Source organism: Symsagittifera roscoffensis, chromosome 1, assembly GCF_963678635.1.
Source record: "Symsagittifera roscoffensis chromosome 1, txSymRosc1.1, whole genome shotgun sequence".
Classification (NCBI taxonomy): Eukaryota; Metazoa; Xenacoelomorpha; order Acoela; family Convolutidae; genus Symsagittifera; species Symsagittifera roscoffensis.
The window spans coordinates 31,597,924-31,625,451 of NC_087062.1; the positions used below are offsets into that span (position 1 = coordinate 31,597,924).

Here is a 27,528-nt window from a genome sequence, read left to right on the forward strand (position 1 = left end):
GCGTGTTAATTTCTAATGTAACTAAGTCAACGATGTCGACTAATTAGTTACTCTAATTTCCCCCTTTTTACAATTTACAACCGCTAACCTCTAACTTAACCAGCCCCCCTACTAACCTCCCCCCTTTTTAGCCCCCCTTCTTAAGCCTAAAATTACCTTAAGCGCCGGATGCTAAACCTCTCAAGAGAAAACCGTAGACCTGTCTCCAGGCCTGCTCAAGTAAAAACGTTCCTCAAAACCGGGGGATGTCGCTTATCCTACTTTACACTTATCTCCTATAATGTAATGTGGATTTTAACGATACCCGTTCTGCCCAACTTGAGAACTCGAGAATTGCCAAATCCTTCTTGGCTGCTTTCCCACTCGACTGGTCACCTGTTCCAGTCCAGTCTCCTATTGGTTCAGCTCAAGTGTCCCTGAACCACTTTCCCACTCGGCTGGTCACCTCTTCCAGTCAAGTCTCCTATTGGTTCAGCTAAGTGTCCCTGAACCACTTTCCCACTCGGCTGGTCACCTCTTCCAGTCAAGTCTCCTATTGGTCCAGCTAAGTTCCAAGCTATCTGAAAACCCTTGACAACGCCCCACACTCGGGCACTTTATTCAGTTTACTGGTTTAAATTGCTAGGTTGATCGAAACGATCGAACTTGTAAAACAGTATGGGTATACTATTTAATTAATATAAAGGTTTGATCCAACTAATCTGGTGTCAAAGTCACTGTCTTTTTTCGTTTTATGGTTTTTGTTCCTTTTTCTATTCTTTTTTGGTTTTTGTTTTGCTTTTTATCTTTTTGCTCGTGTTTTTGTCCCCCTAGTTGCCCCCCTTTACTCGGTTAGCTAAGCCTCGTTCGGAGAGCGTACCAGGAAATTTTCTCGAGTTTTCTTAAAAAGCTATCACGGTACAACCGGAAGGTTTGCACGTTCCTGTCGAACCGTACCGCCGGTACTCTAGAATGGGCATTCAGCCCGAAGCTGTCTCAAGTGGGTTCGACTCCGTAGTCTTGATGTCGTAAACACCCAGGAGCCTAGTACGTCAAACCTAGTACCAAACATCCTCATTCCGCTCTAGTACGTCCTTGATGGCTTCGAGCTGTTCATCTTTCAGTTTGCCCCTCAAGTGTTCAATCTCCGGCAAAACCGGTTTTTCATTTTGCATTTCATCTAGTGTGGGTCGCTCTGGAAAGTTCGAACAGCTCGAAAGACCATCATCCGTTTCTGACTTAAGTGATTTAATAAGACCTGAAGAATCTTTTATTTTCTGCAATCGTCTCAAGATACAAATTTTGTCCCTGTGATTGGGACAATCAACAACTTCATTTTGTTTTGAGTTCTCAATTGTTTCATATCGAGTTTTAACCGGTAAAGCATATCCTAGTTTCCTCCCTCTCTGTATCGTGATCGGTATATCAAGGGTATTCAACAAGACACTGACGCAGAGGCCGCTCTTCGTTATCGAAAATGATCTTCCTAAAACAGCAGCACTTTGACTATTAGGATTCGGAACTATGCACACTTGCTTGTTGTCACTTAGTTCATTGTAATTTTTCATCCTCAAACTTACGATTGCCGCTTCATTAGCTTTTAGCCTCACCCTCCTACTCAAGAATACCGGTGCTTTGTTTTCATTTACCATTATTAAATTTACCGGTTTGATTGCGTACCTCCTATCCGGGTTCCGTATCCTGAACATTGCGTTATTTAAATCAATCGTTACGTCGAAATTCCTGATGAAGTCTCTGCCCAAAATGAATTGGTCAGATTCATCTAGGTTTTCTACCACGATAAAGCTCATCCACAGGTTACGTTCCCCCAAATTGAGGGCTATTATCGGCGTCCTGCCCAGCACCCGTAGGGCCCCTTTGTTTGCAGCTGACAGCCGTATTCTCGAGTCTATCAAGTCGCCTTTGTCAAAGCCCATCTTCTCCCAAGTTTCGATTGGTATAACGCTCAAGACTGCTCCCGTGTCAAGCAACCCACGCAACTGAGTCTTTTTGCCACTTATATCCAGCACGTGCCCTGTCACATCTGCCTCCGTCCCGATGTGCATTGCATCTTCCTCAAGCATGGCGCAGTGTCCAATCGATCTCACTTTTAATTCTTCTTTCCCTACGTAGATTTGTCCAATCAGGTCTTCGTCACATGTTATCATCGTCTTGGTATAGATGTTAATCCCATCTATATTTAGCATCACCTCGTGTGGACCGTAAGCTTCAGTATATCTGCTATCAACACGTACCGACTTGCTGCCCCCTCTCATGAGTAGTGCTCTCAGTGCTCTAGAAGTCGTTTGTGGGCTTATACCACTCAAATAGTCTGCATACACGTCAATGTGCATTATTGTCTGGTCGCTCGGCTCGCCCAAGTTTCTGGTTACCTCGTGGCCGCCCACTGTGATTATTGACATTATCCTTGCCCCGATTTTCGATATGCCAAAAGGTTTACCTGTCACCATTTTCACAGTATTGCAATTCCCTGTCTTCGTTGAGCCTGGTACAGCCTCTGGTATTTGTTTCGATCCGGTTAATGCTTCGTTAAAATTCTGTCTTTCTATCTCCAGCTTTAGTCGTTGCTCTATTTCTTTCGCAGCCAGATCCTGTTTCACTTTGGCAATTGCTTCCGTCGCCGCTTTCTCATAATTTATCTCTAGAGAGTTCCCTGCCGCGGATTCTATGGCATCATTAACATGTGATACAGCTTTCACTGTCTTCGTCGGCAATTCCGTGCTTGGTGCTCCTAAGTTCCTCGATTCAAATTCGTTTTGCCTGTTCCGCTGATTATGCACCGCCGCTAATGCCAACTTATGTTTAGGGTGACTCTGGTCCTTGACCGCTTCCCAGAACAAGGGACAATCCATTCGGAAGTGCCCCTCCTGGTTACAGAAGAAGCATCTTGCGCCTATCTTGATGATTAAGCCAGTATAGTACTCGTGTTCCTCCATCTGGCTCATGTCCTCCTCATCTGGTGCATATCCTAGACTCTTCATGCCTTGTTTGTATGTTGTGCAGTCAGCCACGTGGTGATCCGCCGACCCGCAGTTCGCGCATGATCTGCGCTTGTCCATGTCATCTCTAGGTTTGTACCATGACGACCTCTGCGGTTGACTTCCCCCTTGCGTGTTCCTGTTTTCTGAATACGAGTATTTCTTGGGTTTCATCAGCATGTATTCCCTTGATTTCTGTCTCATTTCTTCTGGGGTTGGTGCGCTGTCTTTCGACAATGTGTAGTATGTTGCTAACATTGTCCTTAAGTCGTCACTTTTTACCCCATCAATGAACTTCGAGGCAATGCTAAAGTTTCTTCTGTTTGTCGACTCCTCTGGGTTACTCCTTCTTCTCAAGCTCTCGAGATCATCTAGGAACCGATCTATTGACTCGTCGTCCCTCTGCCTTCTCTTTTCAAATCGCATCATCGCTTGGTGACCCTTCATGCCTGACCCGAATCGATTCAGCAATATCTCGAAGATCTTGTCCGCGGTATCGCGTTCTTCTTCTTTCTTCGCAACCACGCATTTTAATGCTGTGCCTTCTAAATTGCTGAGTATGGCTGTGCATGCTTGTCTTTCATCGTTCAAGTTGTCTTGCTCTAGATGTAATCTCATCACTTCCACCCACGTGTCAATGCATCCATCTGAGTCGTCTTTGAATTCTTTTGGCTTCTTGAATGTTTTTCTTGATTTCCCATCTCTCCTATCGCTCGAGTTAGTGTTCCTCGTGGCGAAGGCCTCTAGAGTCCTGTTCATCATCTCCCAAGTGTTTGCCCATGTCATAGCATCCGGACCTGCGTTGCTGTTAGCTGTTGAGTCCCCCGGACCAGTCGTTGTACTTTACATTCCATTCTTCATGATTGTTTTAGCAGCTGTTGGTGCTATGCTCACCGTATCCCGGGTTAAGGGCAACGGTGTCGATTGCCGTTTGTTCCTTTGTGGTTCCACAAAGTCAACTCTGGTGCCTTGCGTGCGATCCGCTGCCGGTCTTTCTTGTGAGGTAGAATTACTCAAGATTGCATCCAATTTCGCCTGTATTGCACACGAACTCTCGGCCTGATTTTTGCTCATTGTGTCCATTCTCTTTTCCAGGCTACCTAATTGGCTGTTGACATCATCATATCGGTTTTTTAACTGTTGCAAATCTTTTTTGATGTTCTTATCTCGTTCTTCATTGGTGGTTTCTACATTATCTGACATCTCCTTGAGTCTCTCTTCTGTTGCCTTGGCCAGGTTAAAATAACTATCCAGATACTCGTTTTTGTTGTATCTTAATTCTTTTCTTATCACTTCTCTGTCCTCTTCGCTGTGCTTCAGCTTTTTGTCGATCTGATTCAGTTTCGCCATCAAGTCACCTAGCTCAAGAGTAGCCTCTTCATGGTCAGCCGTCGGTTTTTCTTCGGCCGTCGCTTCTGCTCTAGTTTGTTCCTCTCTCGGATTGGCTTCTGTCGTCTTCGTGCTCACTGTTCCAAATGTTCGTGCTCTTTCAGCTTTTGGTTCTTCAGTCACGTTCTCTTTCGTTTTTATTCCGACCATCATCGCCAACCTTTCTGTAAAAGATGTCTTTTTTACTTGAGAGTCTTCTTTCACCGTTTCTTCGGTGTTGCCTATTGCATCTTCCACGTTGTCTATTGGTGAGAATTCTATGGGTTTCGAGTTTGGTTCTTCTGCATTGGGCATTGGAGTTGACTCCGTCGCTATTTTCCTTGTTTCATCAACACTTTGATCAGGTGTCTCTAGATCAATCTCGATGGTGGGTTCTACTCGTTCCCCTTCCATGCCCTCTCTTGCTCTCTCCGTTGTACTCCTTGTGCTGACCATATTAACTGAAAAGCTCTTCTTTGTTATCTTCGGACCCATTGATGTTGTTTTGCGTAGCGACGAATTATACTTTGCTTCGGTAGGTCTTTTTTCAGCTACCGGTACCCTGCTCCGCCTCATTATTTCTATTTACAATTGCTCTTATTTACAATTTTACTATATACACAATCCTATTCTAAGAATAAAATCTTTCGAGAGGAAAAAAAAAATTTCTTAAAAAAAAAAATATACAACGTGGTGAAAACCTTGTTTCAGTTCTCTTTATTAACTTTTCGAGAAACTTTCCTTATTTGTGGTCTCAACTGTACCTGGTTCCAATTAGTCTTGTTCTACCTTAATTCTGTCTTAAAACACTTCTTGTAATTTTACTTCAATTTTTATACAACGTGGTGAAAACCTTGTTTCAGTTCTCTTTATTAACTTTTCGAGAAACTTTCCTTATTTGTGGTCTCAACTGTACCTGGTTCCAATTAGTCTTGTTCTACCTTAATTCTGTCTTAAAACACTTCTTGTAATTTTACTTCAATTTTTATACTGTCCCAAGACTTCCAATTGCCGTCCCTACTTTTCTTTGTACCGTCCCAGGCTTCTTTCTCCTGTCCCAAGACTGTTCGGTACCGTCCCAGTACTTTCCGGCCGTGTCCCAAGACTCTTGTCCAAGACTACTGTCCCAAGGCTAGTGTCCCAAGACTACTGTCCCAAGATTAGTGTCCCAAGACTAGTGTCCCAAGACTACTGTCCCAAGACTAGTGTCCCAAGACTACTGTCCCAAGACTCCCGTCCCAAGACCCTGTCCCAAGACCCTGTCCCAAGACCCTTGTCCCAAGACCTTGTCCCAAGACCCTGTCCCAAGACCTTGTCCCAAGACCCTGTCCCAAGACCTTGTCCCAAGACCCTGTCCCAAGACCCTATCCCAAGACCCTTGTCCCAAGACCTTGTCCCAAGACCTTGTCCCAAGACCCTGTCCCAAGACCCTTGTCCCAAGACCCTGTCCCAAGACCCTGTCCCAAGACCACTGTCCCAAGACTGTACTGTCCCGAGACTGTCCCCAGACTGCTCTGTCCTAAGACTTCTTCGGCACTGTCCCAAGACTGTTGACAAGTGTCTGGGTGGTGGGACTTCTTTCCTCTTCGTTATGGGGACTTCTTGATTCGCCGCACCTTGTACCACCACTCAAGCTCTAGTAAAATTTTCCCAAAATCCTCTCTTAAAAGCCAAATGCTGACCCCCCTTTTTCTTATTTCTCTTTTTGGCTACCTCTATTTCAATGTTCCAAGTAACTTGAGACCAAAACCTGTGCGCAGGTATCTTGTGATCACCTGTTCGTACAAAATTTTAACCCAAATCCTCACCAAAATGCAACAAAAATCTAAGCAAGAAAAAGTAATAAAAACAGAAAGATGAGCCCACCTAAAATTCAAAGGTGACTAATGTCTACCTTCTATCGAAAAAAAATGTCTTGTACCTAATTGCCACGCGTTTCCTTCCCCCCTGCTAGCGATCTTATGGGGTATCACAAAAACTGTCTATGTCCGTTCCCCCGTACCGATCCGACCAGGGTACCTTCCTTAACTCGAGTTCAAATTTCGATATCCAACTAATATTACCAACGCGTGTTAATTTCTAATGTAACTAAGTCAACGATGTCGACTAATTAGTTACTCTAATTTCCCCCTTTTTACAATTTACAACCGCTAACCTCTAACTTAACCAGCCCCCCTACTAACCTCCCCCCTTTTTAGCCCCCCTTCTTAAGCCTAAAATTACCTTAAGCGCCGGGTGCTAAACCTCTCAAGAGAAAACCGTAGACCTGTCTCCAGGCCTGCTCAAGTAAAAACGTTCCTCAAAACCGGGGGATGTCGCTTATCCTATTTTACACTTATCTCCTATAATGTAATGTGGATTTTAACGATACCCGTTCTGCCCAACTTGAGAACTCGAGAATTGCCAAATCCTTCTTGGCTGCTTTCCCACTCGACTGGTCACCTGTTCCAGTCCAGTCTCCTATTGGTTCAGCTCAAGTGTCCCTGAACCACTTTCCCACTCGGCTGGTCACCTCTTCCAGTCAAGTCTCCTATTGGTTCAGCTCAAGTGTCCCTGAACCACTTTCCCACTCGGCTGGTCACCTCTTCCAGTCAAGTCTCCTATTGGTCCAGCTAAGTTCCAAGCTATCTGAAAACCCTTGACAACGCCCCACACTCGGGCACTTTATTCAGTTTACTGGTTTAAATTGCTAGGTTGATCGAAACGATCGAACTTGTAAAACAGTATGGGTATACTATTTAATTAATATAAAGGTTTGATCCAACTAATCTGGTGTCAAAGTCACTGTCTTTTTTCGTTTTATGGTTTTTGTTCCTTTTTCTATTCTTTTTTGGTTTTTGTTTTGCTTTTTATCTTTTTGCTCGTGTTTTTGTCCCCCTAGTTGCCCCCCTTTACTCGGTTAGCTAAGCCTCGTTCGGAGAGCGTACCAGGAAATTTTCTCGAGTTTTCTTAAAAAGCTATCACGGTACAACCGGAAGGTTTGCACGTTCCTGTCGAACCGTACCGCCGGTACTCTAGAATGGGCATTCAGCCCGAAGCTGTCTCAAGTGGGTTCGACTCCGTAGTCTTGATGTCGTAAACACCCAGGAGCGCCATAAAAACACTATTCCGTGTTTGGGCGCCATAAAAACACTATGTAACATTCGTCTACTGCAGTCACACATGAGGCTTAAGGAAAATAGGCCCTATAACCACTGGCTCAAGGGTCAGGGACACCATCTCTTGTGTTTTTCTACCTCAAGAACGGTCGGAGCCAGTTCGGTTCGTTTGTGACATGAGACTACGACCCGTTACAGCTTAAAAGCTACTACTAAAATATCCCCCCACTCTAGAATTAGAAACGTCCCCATACTTAGGTCTCTAGATACCCAAAATACATGAACGCCGTTAAAAACCGGGTTGGAACAATCCGTTAAGTTACTTTTTATTAGACAGTGGAACTTTGATCCATTTCAGATGGATCAACCTAAAACTCGCCTTACCTCAACATAACAATTATAAAACACACTCTAGGAATTTAAATTAAGTACTCACATTGTAGCACGCTCAAGAACCAGGAAGTAAATAAGTCGGTAAGCAACTCAAGAATTAATAAAGTAACTAAAATGAGTTTAATGTTAGTCAGTTTTAATAACAAGAACAAGTTTTTACTCTAGACTGTAAGTTCTCGTGAACCATTGGGACACTCTAGCTGTCCACCTTTCCACCGAAGGTTCACTCTGGTCCAGTCAATAATAGTACTCCAATCACAACAATCCAGTTCGTGGGAATGCTCTCGTCTCTGTTTTAGATGGGACAGCTCTACTCTTGTTCTATTGTGACAGAAATTGCGAATAGCAATTTCCCACTGTTTTATTTAGTAACTTTCCCGCGATTGTTACTCGATCGTTCTGACTTCTCTTTTCTGATTTTCAGTTATCGCGAGAAAATCGTGCATGACAGGTTCCATTCGAAATTTTGAAAAATTAAATTTCACTCCAAAATCAAGTGTTTTTTGCTTCTCTCAAGGTCAAACTTCCGAATATGACCGACTGGCACAATTACATGCAAAGTTAATGTGGTTGCCAAGTTTGATATATTCCCAATTATTACCTGCAAAATTGTGTCTATTTGTATTTGATGCCATTATCGCTGCATCGCATTGGCAATTTATTAATCTATGTTGGTAGTGTTAAGAATTCGTCAAGGGCTCGTAGTGCAGATACGATGACAGGGTTCTCCTAATCTCCTGGCCGTAGTATTCAATCCGCCACAGATAAATTCTTTTTTTTCAAGGCTGATTTTAACTTTTCTTAAAATTATTTCATTATATTAGAGCAGCTTTTTTGTCGTTTTCTTGCTTCTTGCTTGCGTTTGCTGTCATAAATTCACCGTTCCCTTCAGAGCTGAAGAGTCATGTCGTGAACCAAATAGACTGTCCTTGCTGTAACGCCAGCTATGTTGGCCAAACCTGCCGCCATCTACCGACACGACTCGGAGAACACAGGGAACCTTTAGCGCGGGTTGGGAGCCATTTCATCGAATGTGGTCTTGCCCCTACAGACATTGACGCCAAGATAGTTGATTCCGCTAACGACAAGTGGAAGCTGTTGACGTTAGAAGCTCTGCATATTGCGATGAAGAACCCCCAGCTGAATGCCAGAGACGAGTACCGCCATCGCGAACTCACGTTGCGGCTGTAGCTGCGCGCCTTATTTCTTTGTTTCGGTTTCTCCGACGAGAAATATCTGTTCTCTCATTTTGTCCTCCTTGTTTCGTTTATTTTTCTTTGCTCTGTTTACAAAGCCAACTTACTTCAGAGTTAATGCTGATGATGTGATAATGACCAAAGTACATTGATTGTTTTCCTTCCAACTGCGTTGGCTGTGTCAAGATGACTTCAAAAGTACTGAGTCAGATTTTTTGAACGAGCGTGTTGCTTGGCGAAACATGAGCTGTCTAGCACTTTACATCGAATTTTTAAAGAAGTTGGAAGGCTTCCGGCGTATGACATTTATGATTTTGCTGCTGAAGCTTTTCAAGTACTGAAAAATTGGAGCGTTTCTTTGGCTAATGAAATTACTGGAAGAACATCCCTTGAATGCTTGTATAATATTCCTAAATGATTTAATTGTTATGATTACCCCTGGTTATTATTGTTCCGACTTTCGATACGAAAGTGACGGAGTATTTGTGCTCGGGGTGGGTTTTTTTCTTCAGACAAATTTCGACTTTTTAACTAGACATTTTTGACGGAATTTTTTTTATATCATTCAAAAGGTATTGTTGTCTTGAGCTCAAATTTGAAAAGATATTTCACCTGTGATCATTTTTTGTAAAGTTATGAGGGTTTAAAGATTGCCATTTTGGTCAATTTGGGACAATTAACGCGCGATATATTTCGCGCTGTTAACGCGTAAGCGGAGATTTAATCCGTCTTTTAAATCGTTCCACATTGGTTGAAAGAAGCTTATTTGCCATAATTGTTTTGTTACAATGAGCAAAATCTATTCTTTTAAATTTAATATGGCGTGTGGGGGGCTGATTTCATAAAAAAATTTCAAATTTTAGAAAAAAATTTTTTCATTTTTTTTTATTGTATTTAATTTTTTTGTTACTACTGCTCGATAAAACTGAAAAGGCAGTCGGAACATTCAGGGCTTTGCCCTGATGCGAGCAGTCTTGTTACGTTTGCAATCTATTCAATATATTTCTCGGCTAAATAAAAATAAGGTTAAATTATTTTGTCTGGCGAAACCTAAGTCTGTTGTATTAGTAGAGCCATAAATCTGAAGTAAGACTATAGTTAAACTTGAACTCAGACGGTAGTCATTGAAAGACTAATGGCTCACATTCTTGGCAAAGATTTTGAGCAAACATCAGAGTAGCTTTAAACTTCGGGTCTTGCGAAACAGTTTTTATTTATTCGTTATAGTAAGATTGGCAAGTGCCCACTTGTGATCCGCGAAATACTATGTTTGTCTTCACGTGAACACATTTCACCATATCTCGAGAACTCCCACGAATGTTCATTGACAGAAGTCAGTTTTAGGCAAATGTAGTCTTAGCGTAGTATAAGAGCAGTATAAAAGTGACCGTCATGTTTAATCTGGCGCGACGTTATTGTGTTTCTCTACTATTAATATATGAGCAAGCTTATGCAAATACGATCGCACCGAGATTTTAGAATAGTAAGTTTAATTTTAGATTTTCTCTCGTGAAAGTGCATCTGGCGCCATAAGTTGAGTGAACGTTTTGACCATTAGATTGTTCTGTAATTCAAAATTCAGTCGAGCTAAATCTTTAAAAAGAACTTGCGATTTTTGACTCGTTAATAATGTCCGTCATTCCGGAAAATTTTTCACACGAAATGATCATGGATTCCAAATTCGAAACTATTAAACCGCCAAATTATAAATTTTCAAATACATCCACTTGGAGCAGGAGTTCTCTGAGAAGAAACAAGACCCCTAGGAATTCACTGCGGCGCAGTATGTCGTCGGATGATTGTATCTGCTTCATTTGCAATGAAATTGAAATTGCTACTCAACTTGATCTGAAGGTAACTCGCTGGTTTTTTTTTAAATCAACTGTTTTGGTTTTTGATGATTATCTGATACCTTTCTCAGTTTAGAATGAGTTTGATCTACAAGTCTTACTTGCCTAATGTTTATTTCTCAGCTTCTAAGAAGCGATTAGTATTAATGGCTTTCTGGATACTGTAACTTGCACTTCTTAATGTTTAAAATTCTTTTCCAGATTGAATGTGACTTCGTCGGTTTCGGTATGGTGTTGTCCGAAAGTGACCCACCAGTTGTCAAGTTTGTCTCACCAGAGGGGCCAGCTGTTGCAGCTGGATTGAAGGTAACTTACTCGTTCTGAACTAACATAGAGTAACCTGAGTTTCTCAGCTGCAAAAAATATATGAACCGGACGTTTTGAGTTCAGATTAAATTTATAGTTAAGAGTAATAGTTGAGACAGTGGAAAATTTATGAAGACTATGCGTTGAGTTTTGTTTTTAGACTCAAGATTGTATTTTGAGCCTGAATGGAACCAGTACCTCAACAATGGACTTCGAAGACATTAAGGCAATATTTCTGACCTCACGTCGAGATTTCCTCACTGGTCGAGACTCCTCCATACGACTGACGGTCGAGAGACGCCAAATGCAGCAAGAATACTGATTAATCGCGAGATTGCTGCAATATCAAAATAGTGCTAATACTGATTGAGAATCGATGTCAATTTTCTATTTGAGTAGATTTAGTAATTAAATTTACATTTCGCATTTACCTTTTTTTACTTTTTTCTAGAAAGTTATTCAGTCAAGTGTGTGCTATACTATTCATTTTTATTTTTCTATAAAATTTCTATTTCTACAAATAGTTAATAAGGCAAGTCTGAAAAATTAATTAATCCTTTTGTAGTTCCACTGTGTTGATGATTGATTTAGGAACCCAAGTCAATCGATCTAAATTGGCATAAAGTCGTGAAAATGCAATGATCAATTTTTCCAAGCAAAATCAAAAAGTTTCTTTATTCATAATTAAGTGTATTTTAACTTTGATGAAATGTCGGGCGTCACTTGTTAAAAAAGAAAGACGCTAAAAACAGATGCAGGAACTTTTGGCTAGTCTATCCATAAAAAGCTGCTTTTCTTGAAGTCTACCTTTAATTTTCTTTCGCATTTTAAAGGCAATCTATCTTTGTTCTCTTCACGCGCAAGGACCTTGAACTGGTTCTTTACTACAGCTAATTTCATGGGAGTTCTAGTCATACTGTGCACTACTGCCCGAGTTCAATTAAACAGAGCACAAATATAAAAGTGAACTCAAACGACTGACGACCAATTACAGCATGACAAGTTTGTGACCCGGTCACTGAAATTCGACCTTAACATTGTCAAGCTGATTAAGTTGAATTGATTAAAAGTTCCCAAGGCGTACTCCTTGTATTCAGCTGTCATCAGATATCAGCCCTTGTTTAAAATTTATATCCTTGTAAATAATGAAATAAAATATTAATTGAATGGTAAACTCAGGATTGAGTTATGTAATGAAACCAGCATTTTAATTCAATCGATTCTAGAAAAAGGCGTAGCTAATTTAATTATACCTTGAAATTGTTCTAGTAATAACAACAAAAAACCGAGTTTCTCGTGAGAATTTAAGAATGTTCTTGAAAAAATGGCAATAGCCAATGGATTTTGCGTAATATTATCACAACCAATGGACATGAAACGTAGTTTTAACTTTACTGGCAAAAAAACTCGTTTTAATTCAGTTGACATACTCGAGTTCTTTGACTGGTCTTCGAAAAATGTAGACTTTATTTCTTAGATCGGCAATTTCGAAGTTTCCGAACTCTGCCCCAGGATCACCAAGTTTGGCAAAATTATAGACTTTTTGACTTGGTAAGCCAGAAATGGTTTTTCTAAAAAAGTGCCGAAGGAAGGACCCTTAAGAAAATCAATGAAACCGGAATTGAGGGGTAGAGCGCAGTAAAATGCAGTGAAAATACCCCTTTTCGCTAAGTTTCTCTGCGTGGCAAGTAAATTTATGAAAAAATGCCGTTTATTGGATTCATTTTCAGAGACTACCATGCCTTATTTAAGATTAAGACTTCAATGGCAAAATCAGGTAGTGGGGATTTCTTCTACCTAAGCCACTACATCCTAATTTTAATATAAAAAATTTCTGGCCTCAAAAAGGCCATTTTTTGACAGTTCGGTCATTTTTTTCTGAAGTTTTTCCAATTTTTCTCAAAAACAACCCTCTCATATTTTGAAATAAAGGTTCACGCGAAAGAACAGGTTTTGGTAATTCTACCGGCGTGAGCGGCTACGCGCCCATTTTTGTATAAAATATCTTTATTTCTCAGAAAATTCAAATTGATATTTATTTGGAAATTTTGTTACATTTATCGAAAACTGCCCTTTTAAATCTGATATCAAAAGTTAAGTCGAAAAAAGGGTTTTGACAATTCTCACTGCATTGGCGAATTGGAATTTTTTGTAAGAAAAAACTTATTGCCTCGGGAAAAGTCAAATTTTTGAAATTAAGACTATTTTTTACGAAATTTTTGACTGTTTTCAAAAATTACCCTTCCAATTAAATAATAATGGTTCATTTGGAATAACAGATTTTGGAATTCTATGCTGGATAAGCTGGTATGCCCTTCTTTAAAAAGCAAAAAGAGATACCCTTCGGCAAAGTTAAGGTTGTTTGTTTTTGGGACCGTTTTTGGAAGCTGTTTGACTTCTGACTTTTCTCAAAAACTACCCTGCCAAATCTGAGATTGAGTGTTCAGTCGAAGAAACAGGTGGCGAGAATTATCGTGCATAATCTATTGTTTTTTCGACCTCGCGGCCTTTTGTTTTTGTATCGCAAGTGGTGCGAAGCTCAGACTCAGTGCAAAAATAGTACCAAAGGGGAGTTCAGTCTCAGGGCAAAAATCTGCTGTCTGGGAGGGAGGGTGTTAGGTCCAGTGCAGGTCCCCCTTAAATTCGCTACTGTTTCTAAATGTTAAATGTGCGATATGAATTTTGCTCAGAAATCTCTGAGGTGCACTAGACTATTCGTTCCTTCAAAATTATTCTTGAATCGCTAATTCTTGAATCAAATGTTATCCAACTTATTTGGTTAACTTGAAATTTAGCACCCCACTTTATAGTATGATGCGTCATTATCGTTATATGTTTTACAGGCAGTTAGACATTTCATTACCCTGTATTTAATCAGATCTCCAAATTTGATTCTTCTAGAATTGGCCAATATTTGTAACATTTTATCTTTGATAATTTATGTCGCAATACTTTCAACAGCCTAAAACTTGGTTGATCATGTGGTCAACATCGAAAGTACTTTCCAATTTAGTTCTATTTTTCTAGGTACGTTTTTAATGGTTCGTAACGTCAATTTTTTTTTACTAAGAGGTGCTGTATTTTAAAAATAACTTTGTGTAACTTTTGAACAAAAATGTTATTACACAAAACTGTCGCATCAGCTCGGCTATTTTTGAGTTGTTGGTGGTGCAATATCTAAAAATAGTGGACTGAAGCATCAAAATTTCGAATCAATCAGCGAGACACAGTAGTACATAGCACTGAATTTAATAAACTGCTTGCTGTAAATATTAAGAATATAAAAACCAGTCAATGAAGGATCTGTATGTGGTACACCTACGAATTGTATTAAATTTTATTTTCAAAGAGTGGTGATTGAATTTAGACTTCAGTTTTTAATTTGACAGCAGTGATGGATGAATTTCTTGGGTTCAGGCGCGGATCTAGTATTTTCTCGAGAGCAGTGGGTGTCGCCCTTTTTGCCCTATTGACTTTCTGAGCTCTCCCTGCAAACTGTAAAGACTGCGCCACATTCCAATGTATAAAAAACTATCCAATGAATAAAAAATTAAAAAAAAAGGAAAACAAGCCAAAAATGCCGGCCAAAAATACAAAAAAATGCGTTTGGCGTGGCGCGACCTCCCATTCAAAACGATAGCAATGGTATATTTTGGCGCAGTAGAGGGTTAAGGGAGGGGGTGGGGGGGGGGGGGGGGGGGGGGGTCACGGCTCAAACAACCCACTTTTTCGGTAATTTTCATATCGTGAATTACAAAGTAAAATGAATAAAAAGCCGGTTACTGTGTAAGTAGCACAGAATGTTCCGATCATAGTCTTAAAAAACACGCAAACTTTTTCTTTCTGCATGGTGTGATAAAAGCATCTGAACCAAAAGTTTCAATTTATTCGACAGTCATAGTAAAAAAGACAACATGGACAACAGTTTTCGAAGACAAAATTGGCTATGTCTCGGATAAGACCCGCTGGCGATATTGGCAATGTTTTTAGAGCAATAGAAAATTTTTGTAGCTGTTTAGTCAAATCAAATTTTTTTGACTGTCTTAGATTGTTTTTGGTTGGAGTGTATCATATAATTAGGAAGTGTATCATATAATTAAGCGGATATCGGGAAAAAGAGTCCATGAGTTGGCTCATTGCTGCGTACTGGCTTTGGCCTCAAATATCTCCAAAAAAATAAATAAAAAGTACTTAAATTACTTCTTCTTAGTTTTTATTAGAATTTATCTTTGTGTTGCGAGTGGTCCGAAGTTGCTCTGCTTTGCCTAGCTAATCATTTTTTGCTAGGTTTTGAATAAATTTCTTCTGTATTCTTGTATCTAAAAGCTACTTGTATAGAGAAAATCTGGACTGGGATTTTGCAATTAGTACTCATGCTGAATCCTTATTAGGGGCGGGGGTTTTTTGTCAATACGATATTCCTCTTTAGATCGAAAACAACATTTTTTAACCTTAAGCAACTTTTGCAAGTCTACGAAATTGATCTTGATATCTTATGAAACCGCAGAAGGTTTCAAACCCTTATTTTTTTAGTATAATGGTAAAATGCGAGCCTTGGGTGCCTAGGGTCTGGGGTTTTGGCTGGGCCTGATTTTTAAGAGATATTTTCTGGTAGAAATTTTTTTCGGACTATTGCTTGTCTGTTTCTTTTTGATCGGCTTTTTCCCACCATATGTCGATTGTCGCTTCAGGTAATTTTACCTTCTCAGAGTGCTGTATATAACATTTTGTAAAGTTTCAGCTAATAAGCTTCAAGGCGTTTTTTATTCAGCTCGCTAGACCACATACTACCTAAGTTTTGCGTGCCTAATTACCGTTGTGTTGCCAGCTAAGTTTTTTAGCCAGCAGCTTTTATTATATGCGTGTGTGGTGTATCGTAAGTTCTGCGATGCTCCGGTTGGCTCCCTGGTTAACCGGTTTCTCAACGGTTTTTCTCGACAATGGAAAACGACTGAAAGGGCTTTTAAATTGTTGATCACTTGACCCTACCTGATGATCGGTTGTGGTACCTATTTTTGCGAGGGAAAAACTGAAACACTTGAATACCAAATTCCTTCACATTTTTCAGATGGTCGGAAAAATAACAAAGAAAACCTATTGGTGTTCAGAAATTCTGAACACTCGTTGTTCAATTGCGTAAACTCACTGCTAATTATGAGATTTATTCGATTCATAACAAAATTGATACGTCGTAGCTTCTTTAAAAAATGAATGTAATTTTTGAATCGAGTTCAGTGCAATCTTTAAAAGAACTATCTTTTTTGTTATTTTTCAACGCAGCGAATCAAACGTTTTAATTGCCTTCCGGAGTACTCCGAGTTCTAATAACGAATTTTGGTGTTTAATTTTTTGGAAATAATTCGACTTAAGTTTCGGTCTTTAATAGCAAATCGCTAATGGCGCGGAAACAAGGTCTTTTTTTCTTTAAAACGCAGATTTTAATTTACTAAATTCCCAAGAGAGTAAAAAAATACCCATTGATTTTTTTAAATTGTTTTAGCTAAGAAAAGTCAATCGTTAAGGAGTTAACCAAATCGAATGTTTTTTTTTTCTTTTAGTCAATTAAAGTTTCTGCAATATCTATTGACAATGTTTCCTATGTTATGATACAATGGAAGGTTTTCTAGCTGGTTTCACTCAAATCAAATGATTGTTTTTGGTTGGAGTGTATCAAATAGATAAGCGGATATCAGGAAAAGGAGTCGATGAGTTGTTTCATTGCTGCGTACTGGTTTTAACTTCAAATATCTCAGAAAAAAATTAAAAATACTAAATTAAGTTCTTGATAACCTTAGTTTTTTATTAGAACTTATGTTTGTGTTGCGAGTGGTCCGAAATTTCACTGTTTTGCCTAGCTAATCAATTTTTGCTAGATTTTGTATGAGTTTATTTTTTTTCGGTATTTTTGTATCTTAAAGCTACTTCTCTAGAGAAAATCTGGACTACGATTTTGCGATTAATACTCATGCTGAATCCTCTTAGGGGGGTGTTAATTTGATAGTCTTAGGGGGTGTTAAAAATATAGTTTCAAACCCATATTTTTTAGTATAGTGTAAAATGCGAGCCTTGGGAGCCCAGGGTCTGGGGTTTTGGCTGGACCCGATTTTAATATATTTTGGTAGAAATTTTTTTCGGACTATTGCTTGTCTGTTTCTTTTTGGTTGGCTTTTTCCCACCATACGTCGATTGTCACTTCAGGTAATTTTACCTTCTCAGAGTGCTGTATATAACCTTTTGTAAAGTTTCAGCTAATAAGCTTCAAGGTGTTTTTTATTCGGCTCGCTAGACCACTTACTACCTATGTTTTGCGTGCCTAATTACCGTTGTGTTGCCAGCTAAGTTTTTTAGCCAGCAGCTTTTATTATATGCATATGTGGTGTATCGTAAGTTCTGCGATGCTCCGCTTGGCTCCGTGCTTAACCGGTTTCTCAACGGTTTTTCTCGACAATGGAAAACGACTGAAAGAGTTTTTAAATGGTTGATCACTTGACCCTACCTGATGATCGGTTGTGGTACCTATTTTTGCAGTTATAGACAAGGCTGTTAATCAGAAAGCGAACCAGTATAGACTTTGAGTTAAAGCTCAGTTGTTTCCAGATAAAAAAGCTTCTTTGAACAGCCGAACGATGCGATTCAGTGTAACGGGATTTTCTCTCCAAATCGAGACACTCAATTCTAACAACAAAGAAACACTCCCCAATGGTAATACGAGAAGAAGTAAGGGCTTGTACAATTGACTGAAGTTCCTTTCAAGTTAGGAAGCATAATTTTAGTTTCTCCTCGTGTGAGCTAGTGCTTGTATCTTTCGAACCATTCTGTAATTCGTTTCATTTTCCTTCGATACTGTATTGTGTTCTTGTTTTTGGTAGCTCATTGAGAGGATCTCCAATAGTTTTCCATTGGGATTAAGGTACAGGTTAAATGATATCGGTCCGAGCAGAGAACCCTGCGCTATACATATTTTAACTTAAAGTTGCTCTGATCAAGCCCCATTGATTTTCATAGATTGTTCTTTCTTTAGGTGCGATGCTATCATTTTGACTGCATCTGCAATAATCCCAGCATGTTTATGAAGTATCATCTACAGAGTTTTTTGGTCAACTGTATCAAAATTATCTGATAAATTACGACAACAAAATCGTGGGGCTTTTTTGTCAAGCGGTAGACCGATTGAAATTTCTATCTTCATTTTTGCTGTTTCAGTAGAATGCTCTCTCTTCTTTTATGCAAACTGATTTGGGTCTAGTGATTCTTGTTTTATATATAGTCAATTATGTTCTTCAAATGGATGTTTTCAATTTGTTTTGAAAAACTTTTAATGCTTGTTACAGAACCATATGATTTGACTTTGTTTTGATACAAATATCTGCATTTGAGCTGAGGAACAACAACTTTTTTGAGAGTATTCGGAAACGCACTCTAATATAAGCGTTTACCAACAATAATAGAGAATGAATCCAATTTCTCCACAAGTATTTAGCTCTACCCGTTGTTGTGATGTCTTTCGGTGACGTTACCGACGATATGTTATTTTTACCGACGATATGTTATGATAGGACCAACAACTTTGAAAAAGTGGTATGAAGCAGTTTTTATCAAGTTTCCAGTTTTTATACGCAGTGTTAGGTGACATAGTGCCAAGCGCATTGATTGCAAGCTCGAGTTTTCATTTTGTTTCTTTTCCGTTTGCGCAAATTTTTCTGTAAGAATTACCAAGCTCTGATAAAAAATAAAGTGAACAAAAAAATTAAATACATCATAAAGCGAAGGTTTCTTTTCTTGGGTTGATTTTCATGAAAAACCCAACCTAACGACAATTTAAACCGAAACTAATAAACCCAATGATTAAGTTTTTATGCCATTAAAACTTCCTCGCCAAATATTAATTTCAAGTTTACTTACCTAATTCAGCAATTTAGACACCATTTAGATGTCGGTTTCCTGAATTTGCTTTTATCGAGCGAATAGTTTTAGATTGAAAACGATGGCAGGTTTTTATCCTCCGCAGTTTGGATTCAATAATCAGGTTGGTTTTTTAAGCATTACTGACAGAGCAAATTCTAAACTTGGAGTTGTAAAATTGAATCACAGTATTAAGAAGTTCCTTTTGTGAAGGCCCAACAGATGATGCCTAATCAAAACATGCCAACGTCACAACCTTCAAATCAGCATTCTGCTGGTGGATACTACAGTCAAAGTTACCAACAGCCGAATACCCAAAATCAAACTTTGCAAATGTATCAGAATGAGACGCCCCAGCTGCAAGGACAGCTGACGCATGCGCAACAGTACAATTCTGGATATCAACAACAAAATCAGCATCAGCAATTATCCCAGAATTATGCAATTCAGTCGCAAAATTATGCAGGCCAAGCTCAAAGCCATGGAAATCAATTCGGCCACCAAAATTACAACCAGTCGTACCAACAACCACATCAACAGCAAGTGCAGCAGCAGCAACAACAACAACAACAACAGTTTGTGCCGAGTAACTCTGGAATTTTAGATTCAAACATGGGAAACCAGCCGATGAGCAATTTCAACCAATTTGCACAGATGAATATGCAAATGACAAACCAAATGCTGCCTCCAATGCCCAATGTTACACCTGTTCAAACGTATAATTCTACTGCGGCAGTGACCTTGCAAAGCGCGGTTCCGAAACCTGTTCCTCCTCCGCCGCCTATGGCACCCCCCTCGACAGAGTCTAAACCACCACCACCGCCGACAAATGGGGGAGCGGAGGCGATGGTAGCCGAAGCTGTGACTAATTTAAACCTTCGTGCTGATGTTGTGAAGGCGCTGAAAGAAAGTTAGTTCTATTTGAAATGTTTAAGGTCAAGTCATTATTATTAGGGTGTTGACAAGATGTCATGGTTATGTCACAGAGTAGTATGGTGTGTCATGAATTGTCATGACAATAATTTTACATCTGGAAAATTTTTGGTCGCTGAACTTTCAAAGTGAGGCAACTGTTTTTCGTGTCAATAGTTAGGTACGGAGGAGCTTTTCGAGATGAATTGTTTTTTCTCAAAGCCTGTAGATATAAAAAAATTTTTGTTTTGCCAGTAAATTCTATGACACTGTTTTTGTGATTGACATTTTGCCTTTAGATTCCAAGCTTAGACCGAAGTGTAAGGAGAAAGCATAGAATATGTCAAGGAGACCCAGAGAAATTTGTTTAAAACCTGTTGAAACTGACTGGATTTTCAAGTGTTTTTAGCCATTGAGATTAACTATCTAGATTCAGGTTTCTTATTTTGAAATCGACAATTTTGCTCTTATAGACGCGGCGTATCAGAAGATGGAGGCTGAAAAGGGTGAAGTACTGGAGAAGCAGAGACAGTTCGAGAGCCAGTACTCCAAGTGGGAGAGTGACTTCGAACAGTGGCTGCTGGCCAACAGAGACCACCCGGACCAGAGCCAGCTGCACAAGTACTCGGAGGAACACGAGAACTACAGGGGCAAACTGGAGGACATACGCAAAGAATTGCAGTGAGTAGAGATATTATTGGGTTTCTTTAAATTTTGGTCCGTCAGTTTTATAATTTAAAGCTCACTCATTTCGAAGAAGAAGAATTTATTTCTCCAGAAATGTGAATTTATTTCAATTTGTAACTTCAATCAAAATAAACACATACAATAAATGGAGAGGATAGATAACGGACAAGCATTTCTAATGAGAATCTACCCATGGTTGATTTACAACCTGTATATACCAAACTATTACTAGAAAAGGAAAAATAAAAATTATTTATCTTTCTTAACTTCTCCTAATTTGAAACAACTAGGAGCTATCTATTATTATTGAAGTACAGCTGAAAGTATTGAAGACAATTTAAGTATAGTATTTATTATAAAAAATCAAGAAACAAATTTGAAACAAAAATAAATAAATAATTATTTGCTGCTATGTTTTTTTAATGTAATGCTAAAATTTTGAAATAGCAATTTTTCGAAAACTACGAAGATTTGGAACGTCTTTTGCAGCTCTCAATCATGGCTTGGTAGCATTTGGTCCCTGGGTCTAAATCATGGCCTGGTACCGTGGGTTTTAATATATAGCAAATCATGAGCTAACAAAATAAGTTTTTGATTAATGTTTCTCAAGACTACAACTTGGTTGTATGATTTTTCTCTCTCCTAAACTATATCAATTTTTAAGGTTTTGGGGAAGTGATAGTTTTCTTTTTAGTGACTGAGATTCAATTAGTCTTATTCTATGTTCTTGAAGATTCTTGAAAAATTTTGTTCCCCGATAAGTTAAAGCGTTATTCTAATTGGGAATTTAATTTTTTATTTTGAATTCATTGTCAAAACATAAAATTTGCCTTTAATTTGTATTTCCTGACTTTCAACCAAACATCAATTACCCTTGCGATATACAAGGGTATTGCAATCGGGTACTAGATTTTTTGTCCCGTAAATTACTTCAGGCACAGGACTCTCTCTTTTCATCTGGACTCATTTCCTGGAAACCTCTGTGAGCAGCAGATTTACCGATACAAATTAGTTTTTTTTCTGCATGTTAGTTTTTTAAATATCTGTCCTATACGATTTTATCTTTTTATGTTGATTGTAATTTTAACTCGATTTGTTAAAATTTCATTTTCTTTTGCTTTTCGGCTTGTTAGGTTGCGGCGTATATCATATCAGCTTAGTGATCTCATATCGCGTTAAATCGTGTGATATATATTTTTTGTGTTTTGAGCGCGAGAGGAAATTGGTAACTTTTTATTTGTCTGAAATGTTTTTGATTTTTTTCGGCTTTTTTATTTTCTTTTTTTTCGACTTAATTGCTTTCGGCTTACATTTCATCGGCTTAGTAACCTCATTTTGCGCCGTTCGACGAGCTTAAAAGTTGTTTTTGTGTGTGTACTTTGAGGCTGAGGGGACTTAAAGCTTTTTTTATTAGTCTAATATTTTTTGAATTTTTTCAGCTTTGTTTTATTTCAATTTTATTTTCAGCTTAAATGTTCCGGCAAATACTCTATCAGCTTAGTGGCACCATATTGTTTCCTTTCACCCGCGAATAAAGTTTGTGTGTTTTGAGGGTGAGGGGGACTTAATAATAGGTTTGAGTTTAGTAGGTTTTCTAAGGTATTTTTTTACCGCTTGAATAATTTTCTTTCGATGCTTATTTTATCTTCCCTTGTCTTGGCACGTTTTTGTTTTAAAACTATGCTAATTCTTTTCGATAGATCTAGTTTTTTGACATTTTCGATTTTTTTTTGATGTAGCCGCTTCCTTGTTTTGGTGCGAAGCTCAGCTTTGTCTGTCTTAAATAATGTCAACTTACCTTGTCAGATCAGCCCGTGTGCTTCCAGGATTTACAGGCTTTGAGTTTGGAATATTGGAAAAGTGACAGTTAGTTCGATTTAAAATGTTCGGTCGTTTACTTATATTTGACTGCAGATTATTTTGGCTTCAGCGAATCTTTTTGTAACATAAAGTATGGGTCTTGGTTTTGGCTCATTCTGTATGGATCTTGGTTTTGACTCACAAATCTCCTGGAAGGGTCCATCTTCACAATTCAAATTTAAATATTTTCTTTATTACCCTTGCGATAAAAAGGCCTTGCAGTCGGGTTCTAGACTGATCACTTCTGGAGGATCTTCACTTCTAGAGGATCTTTCATCTGAAATGCTCAATTTCTTGAAAATTCAAGTAAAAACTATCACTTAGCTAGTAATTAGTTCAAGTCCATTTCATTTGCAATTTTCTTTTCAAAAGAAAATTCTCAATTTTTTTCGGGTTCCTGGTTTTCGTTCTAGTTCTTGTCGGTTCCGTTTTTTTTTGTTGCGCAATGTCTTTTTTGCATGCAAGTGTTGCGAAGCTCCATTTCGCCTCTGTGTTAATGTCACGATTAATTCGGACTTATTTTAAGTATCCGCTTCAAAAGGCTGTTTATGAACATCTGATACAAATATGAAGTTTTTGTAGCTGTAGTTTTCCAGTTTTTTTTCACTTCTGTCTTTTTTATTCACTATTTTGTTGCGCAATGTGTTTTTTTTGCATGCAAGTGTTGCGAAGCTCCACTTCACCTCTGTGTTTATGTTGCGATGTAATCGGACTTTTTTTTAGTATCCCCTTCAAAACTATAATGCAGCTTCTTCCTTTACACAACCTAGTTATAAACAAGACCATAGAGTATCAGCCAAATACTTGTGACTGAAAAAGAAAATACTGACCCCTAAGTAAATCCGAACCCTAACTGGTAACTAAATTAGACAGACATGTTGCAATAAATACCGGTGAATTCAATTTTTTTTTCACGATGAGTCACCACTCATGAGGAAATAGTCCGCACATGGGAATTGTTTCTGTTAGACAGGTAGTTTACAAAAAGTATAGTGCCCATTAAATTAAACTTGCTAATTCGAAGGAGTATGTTTTAATTGGGCACTATTTTTTTCCTATAAACAGCTTATCTAATAGAAACAATTCCCATGCTTGAAATATTATGTCTCATAGTAGGTGACTCATCACCAGGGCCCGGAAAAAATTGCGCCAAATTTTGCCAAAAATTGAGCAATAAATTGCGTCTAATTTCGCCAAATATTGCACACAAATTGCGTTTAAAATCCTAAAATTGTGTCATATTGCGTTATATTTGCGGCTAAAATCTACGAGAAAAACAATATAAATGTCTGAAAATTTTTATACCGTCAGCTAAAGGCTGACGTTTCTGCATTGCATCAATAGTCGAGGGTAGGAAATTAAAATTTCCTGCTATAAAAGCTAGCTCGCCGCTACAATTTGCGGGAGAACTGTGAATTATGCCATATATTTTGTTTAATTCTTGTAGAATGAGTGAAAATTGCGTTATTTCAATAAACATTGCGTCTCGGAAAAAAAACAAGCAAAAATCGCGTTTGCAATAGCGGTATTGCAAACGCAATCTTTTCCGGGCCCTGCTGATCACTTCTGAGATACTCATCATTTTCATGAAAATTCAAATAACATAATCGGTAGTTATAGCAGCCAGGTCTAGTTTGGTTACAAGATCGGGTTTGAATTTAATTTATGGGTCATTTTTGTTTTTCAACTTATATTAGATGGATTAAGTTATGAAATTATATTATTAAGTTTTTACCTTTGCGGTCAGCAAGTGTATTGCAATCAGGTTTTAAATTTTTTTCCCGTAAATAACTTTGTTCACAGAATAGTCAAGATTAGAAATGGTAAGTTTAGGTTCAGCTCACAATGAATTCAAATTTCTTTGCGTCTCCGGCACAGTTGGTTTGGAGCTAACCAATACGACTGGGATGGCAAAGGTCCTGGTTCGAATCTGACAGGACTTGTTTTTTTTTCAAATCGGAGAAATTCTGTTTCAAAAAAACTGTCGGCTCATTATTTGCCTGCATATGTTTTGTCAGCTTAGTTGCCACATTATAGAATTGTGTTTTTCCTATACGTAATATCAGGGGCGGATTTAGGGGAGGGGGGCGCGATTTTTTTTCAAAATTTTTCAAAAAGTGCCCAAAAACGGCTTTTTTTGACTGTTTTTTCAAAAATTTGCCTGCGGCGCAGAAAATTTAGCCAAAATAGGGGCAAAACAATTTAGCCAAAATAGGGGCTCTGCTTTGGGAGAGCTCGAAAATCATTTGGGTCGACCTAAAAAAAAAGGTCGTCAAAATTTTCGAATTTTTTTTTGAAAATCCGCCCCCTCGAGAAAATCCTAGATCCGCCCCTGCGTAATAGCTGGTATTAGTGTGTTGATTTACTTCTGCTGTTTGTCATTTTACGAACCTTGACTTCGTATATTTTCTTTGTTTTTACGGCTTGCTTTTCGAGAAGGTTAACTTAATATCCCAATGAGTTTTAACGAAGTCTTGCGAAGGTTAATTTGCTATCCCAACGATTTTTGTCTTGAGTCTTGGGAAGGTTAATAAATTATTGCAATGAGTTTATCATAAAAACACTGCCAAAGCGAACGATACTAGCCACTCTTGGCTTTGAAAATACCTTGCTGAGCGCCACGCTAGGAACATTTTGAGAAACCATCTATCGCTGGCAAGATTGTCCGAGCAAAGTTTCTTCGAGTTTGTTTCAGTCTTCAATTTTGTCGTTCACACTCTTTAATTTCCACATTTTCGATGATCCTCTGAGACCTACAGAAGTATAACTTCAATCTTATCCCGATGATTTCCACTTGTCAAACCAACTGTTAAATCAGTTTTTGAAGGCAAACTCGAGAAAAGCAAATTCCGAGGTCAGAGTGTTTTAAAAAATAACAGAGACATAAGTAACTTCGTTTTTAAATTTTAAATAAACTCCTCAAAATAATGTATACAAAACACATAATCAGGGCCATCCAAGTAAACAACCAAAACCAATCCATATAAAACACGTAATGAAGGCCAACCCAAAGTCCTCACTCTGCGCCCTCTTCAAGTTTCCTCATCCGAGGAAATGCTCCCTCTATTAACACAAAGCACTTCAGCTCAGCTAAGAACTGGCTACATTCCTTTTTTAAATGCCCTCAACAACAAAATTAACCCAATGTCCTTGCGAACTGTCCTGACAGTCCTGCTCCCAGCACTATACCCTTCAACCATTCACTTGCCTAAAAATCGGACTGAACTTAACTACCCATTAGACCTGTGGGTCTGGTGGGCCGAAGTTTCTGAAACTAGGGCCTAGTTCACTTCACGAGCCCCTACGGCAACTCCGAAAAACAATCGGTCAGTAACCGCAGCGTAATCCAAGCTTTTTAAAAATCGTCTGAATAGCTTTATAATGCAGAATTTATATCGAAAACAGAGATTTTTACCAATTGCTCCGAATGTCTGCTTTCGGCAAAGGCCATGATATTTCACTTCATTTGATTTCGAATTCAAAAGCTACGAAAACTTTTAAATGGATTCCGCAATTTTTTTGAGTAAATGGTTTGCTTATCATGATATTGACCATACTTTTGATCGCGTATCTGGAATTTTTGCATTAAGTCTTTGTTGATCAATTTTTTTCGTAGAATTAGCATTTATCATAGTAAATTAGAAGAATTGGCTTCAGGGTTATTTAAATTTAGAAAATTTATTCAAATGGAACTGAGTTATTTCCAAAAAACAGCTCGTAGTTAAAATTGCGTTGGATCTATTAGACTTTAAGTTCTAGAAAAGTGCTAGCTTAAGCAAATTGTTCTTCAAACTAAAAATATTTTGGTAAAAGTAGCATTTCCGTTTTTAAAGTGTACGTTTAGAACTCAGTATAACCCTGCTAGAAAATAGGTTTTTTATTTGATGACTACGAGAATCGTGCATTTGTCTGAGCAAGTAGGTCTATTTGAACAATTGCATGAAATATCTTCGAAATAAAGGTTTTCGATTGACAATTCGAAGAATATCTCTACTCCGACCAAAGCAAACTGTAAGGGAACAGCAGAAATTAGTCTGAGAACATGAAATTTCAAACATGAAAACATAAAAATTGATCTAATATATTGTGGTTGTCTATTGAAGTTATATCTGAATAGGTTTTTGTCGTTTTTAGTGCTGATGAACGATGTTTTTGAGTTTGGTGATTCATATTTTTCAAGTTTATTTGATAAATGGAAGACATTGTGCTCCTTATAACAAATGTGCAAATGGCTCGAGAAAATAGAGCCTGACTTTTTCAAAAGCGGTTGCTAATTTTTGATAATGTTAAAATCAGCTTTTGATCCATTTTTCTAAATGGGTTATTTTTTGTTCATCATAAAAGATTCATGAAATTCAGAAAGTTTCCTGAAATTTTTCAGCGGACTAAATTCAACTGGAGCGTATTAGAGTTCCTGCAGCGGTGGATATCTGATATATTTGATGGGTCGATATTCAAACTAGTTTTCAAATCGTGTAAAATTAGTTGACCTTCTATAAAATATAGTGAAGACCCTTTTTCATCAAAAATTCACGAGATTTTTGGGCCCTTTCTGAAAGCTTTTGACCAGAACTTTGAGCTGTTTTGATGCGCGCTATCCCCTCGGTTTAAGTGTAGATTGGCGTCACGGGCGACTTGAGAAAATTTTTTGGGTTGGTTATTTGACCGAAACTGGTTGTCTTGTTAAGCATAGAACTTATCAGACAAAATGAACATAAAACGATAGAATTAATGAGCTTAAAGAAACTTAAATATACTGAAAGTATGTAAATGGCGCAATATTGAAATTTCTGTAAGACAATGATGTCTGAACGACAACAATATGAAAATGTTTCTTAGCCTTTAGGTTTATTGTTCCGACCATTTGAAAAATGGGGAGAAACTTGGTATTCGGCTATGTTTTAGTTTTCTTTTTTTTTTGTTTTCACGCGAAATTAGTTACCACAAATAATCGTTGGAGAGAGTTGAGTGATATATC

At 38.3% G+C, this 27,528-nt stretch overlaps 2 protein-coding genes across 2 annotated transcripts in view; both read left to right on the forward strand.

Moving 5' to 3' along the window:
* LOC134842798 (uncharacterized) overlaps window positions 1-27,528 on the forward strand; it is a 219,031-nt gene that overhangs the window by 174,259 nt on the left and 17,244 nt on the right. Inside the window, exons 2-4 of the mRNA XM_063859290.1 lie at window positions 19,161-19,215; window positions 19,305-20,001; window positions 20,477-20,684. Coding sequence (XP_063715360.1) covers window positions 19,174-19,215; window positions 19,305-20,001; window positions 20,477-20,684 — 947 coding nt within the window. The 5' untranslated portion in view covers window positions 19,161-19,173. The remainder of the gene's footprint in view (window positions 1-19,160; window positions 19,216-19,304; window positions 20,002-20,476; window positions 20,685-27,528) is intronic.
* On the forward strand, window positions 10,475-11,619 carry LOC134842833 (uncharacterized). The gene is made up of 3 exons (XM_063859335.1): window positions 10,475-10,887; window positions 11,085-11,189; window positions 11,350-11,619. The coding sequence occupies exons 1-3, from the start codon at window positions 10,663-10,665 to the stop codon at window positions 11,509-11,511; spliced, it is 492 nt and encodes a 163-aa protein (XP_063715405.1). The 5' UTR covers window positions 10,475-10,662; the 3' UTR covers window positions 11,512-11,619.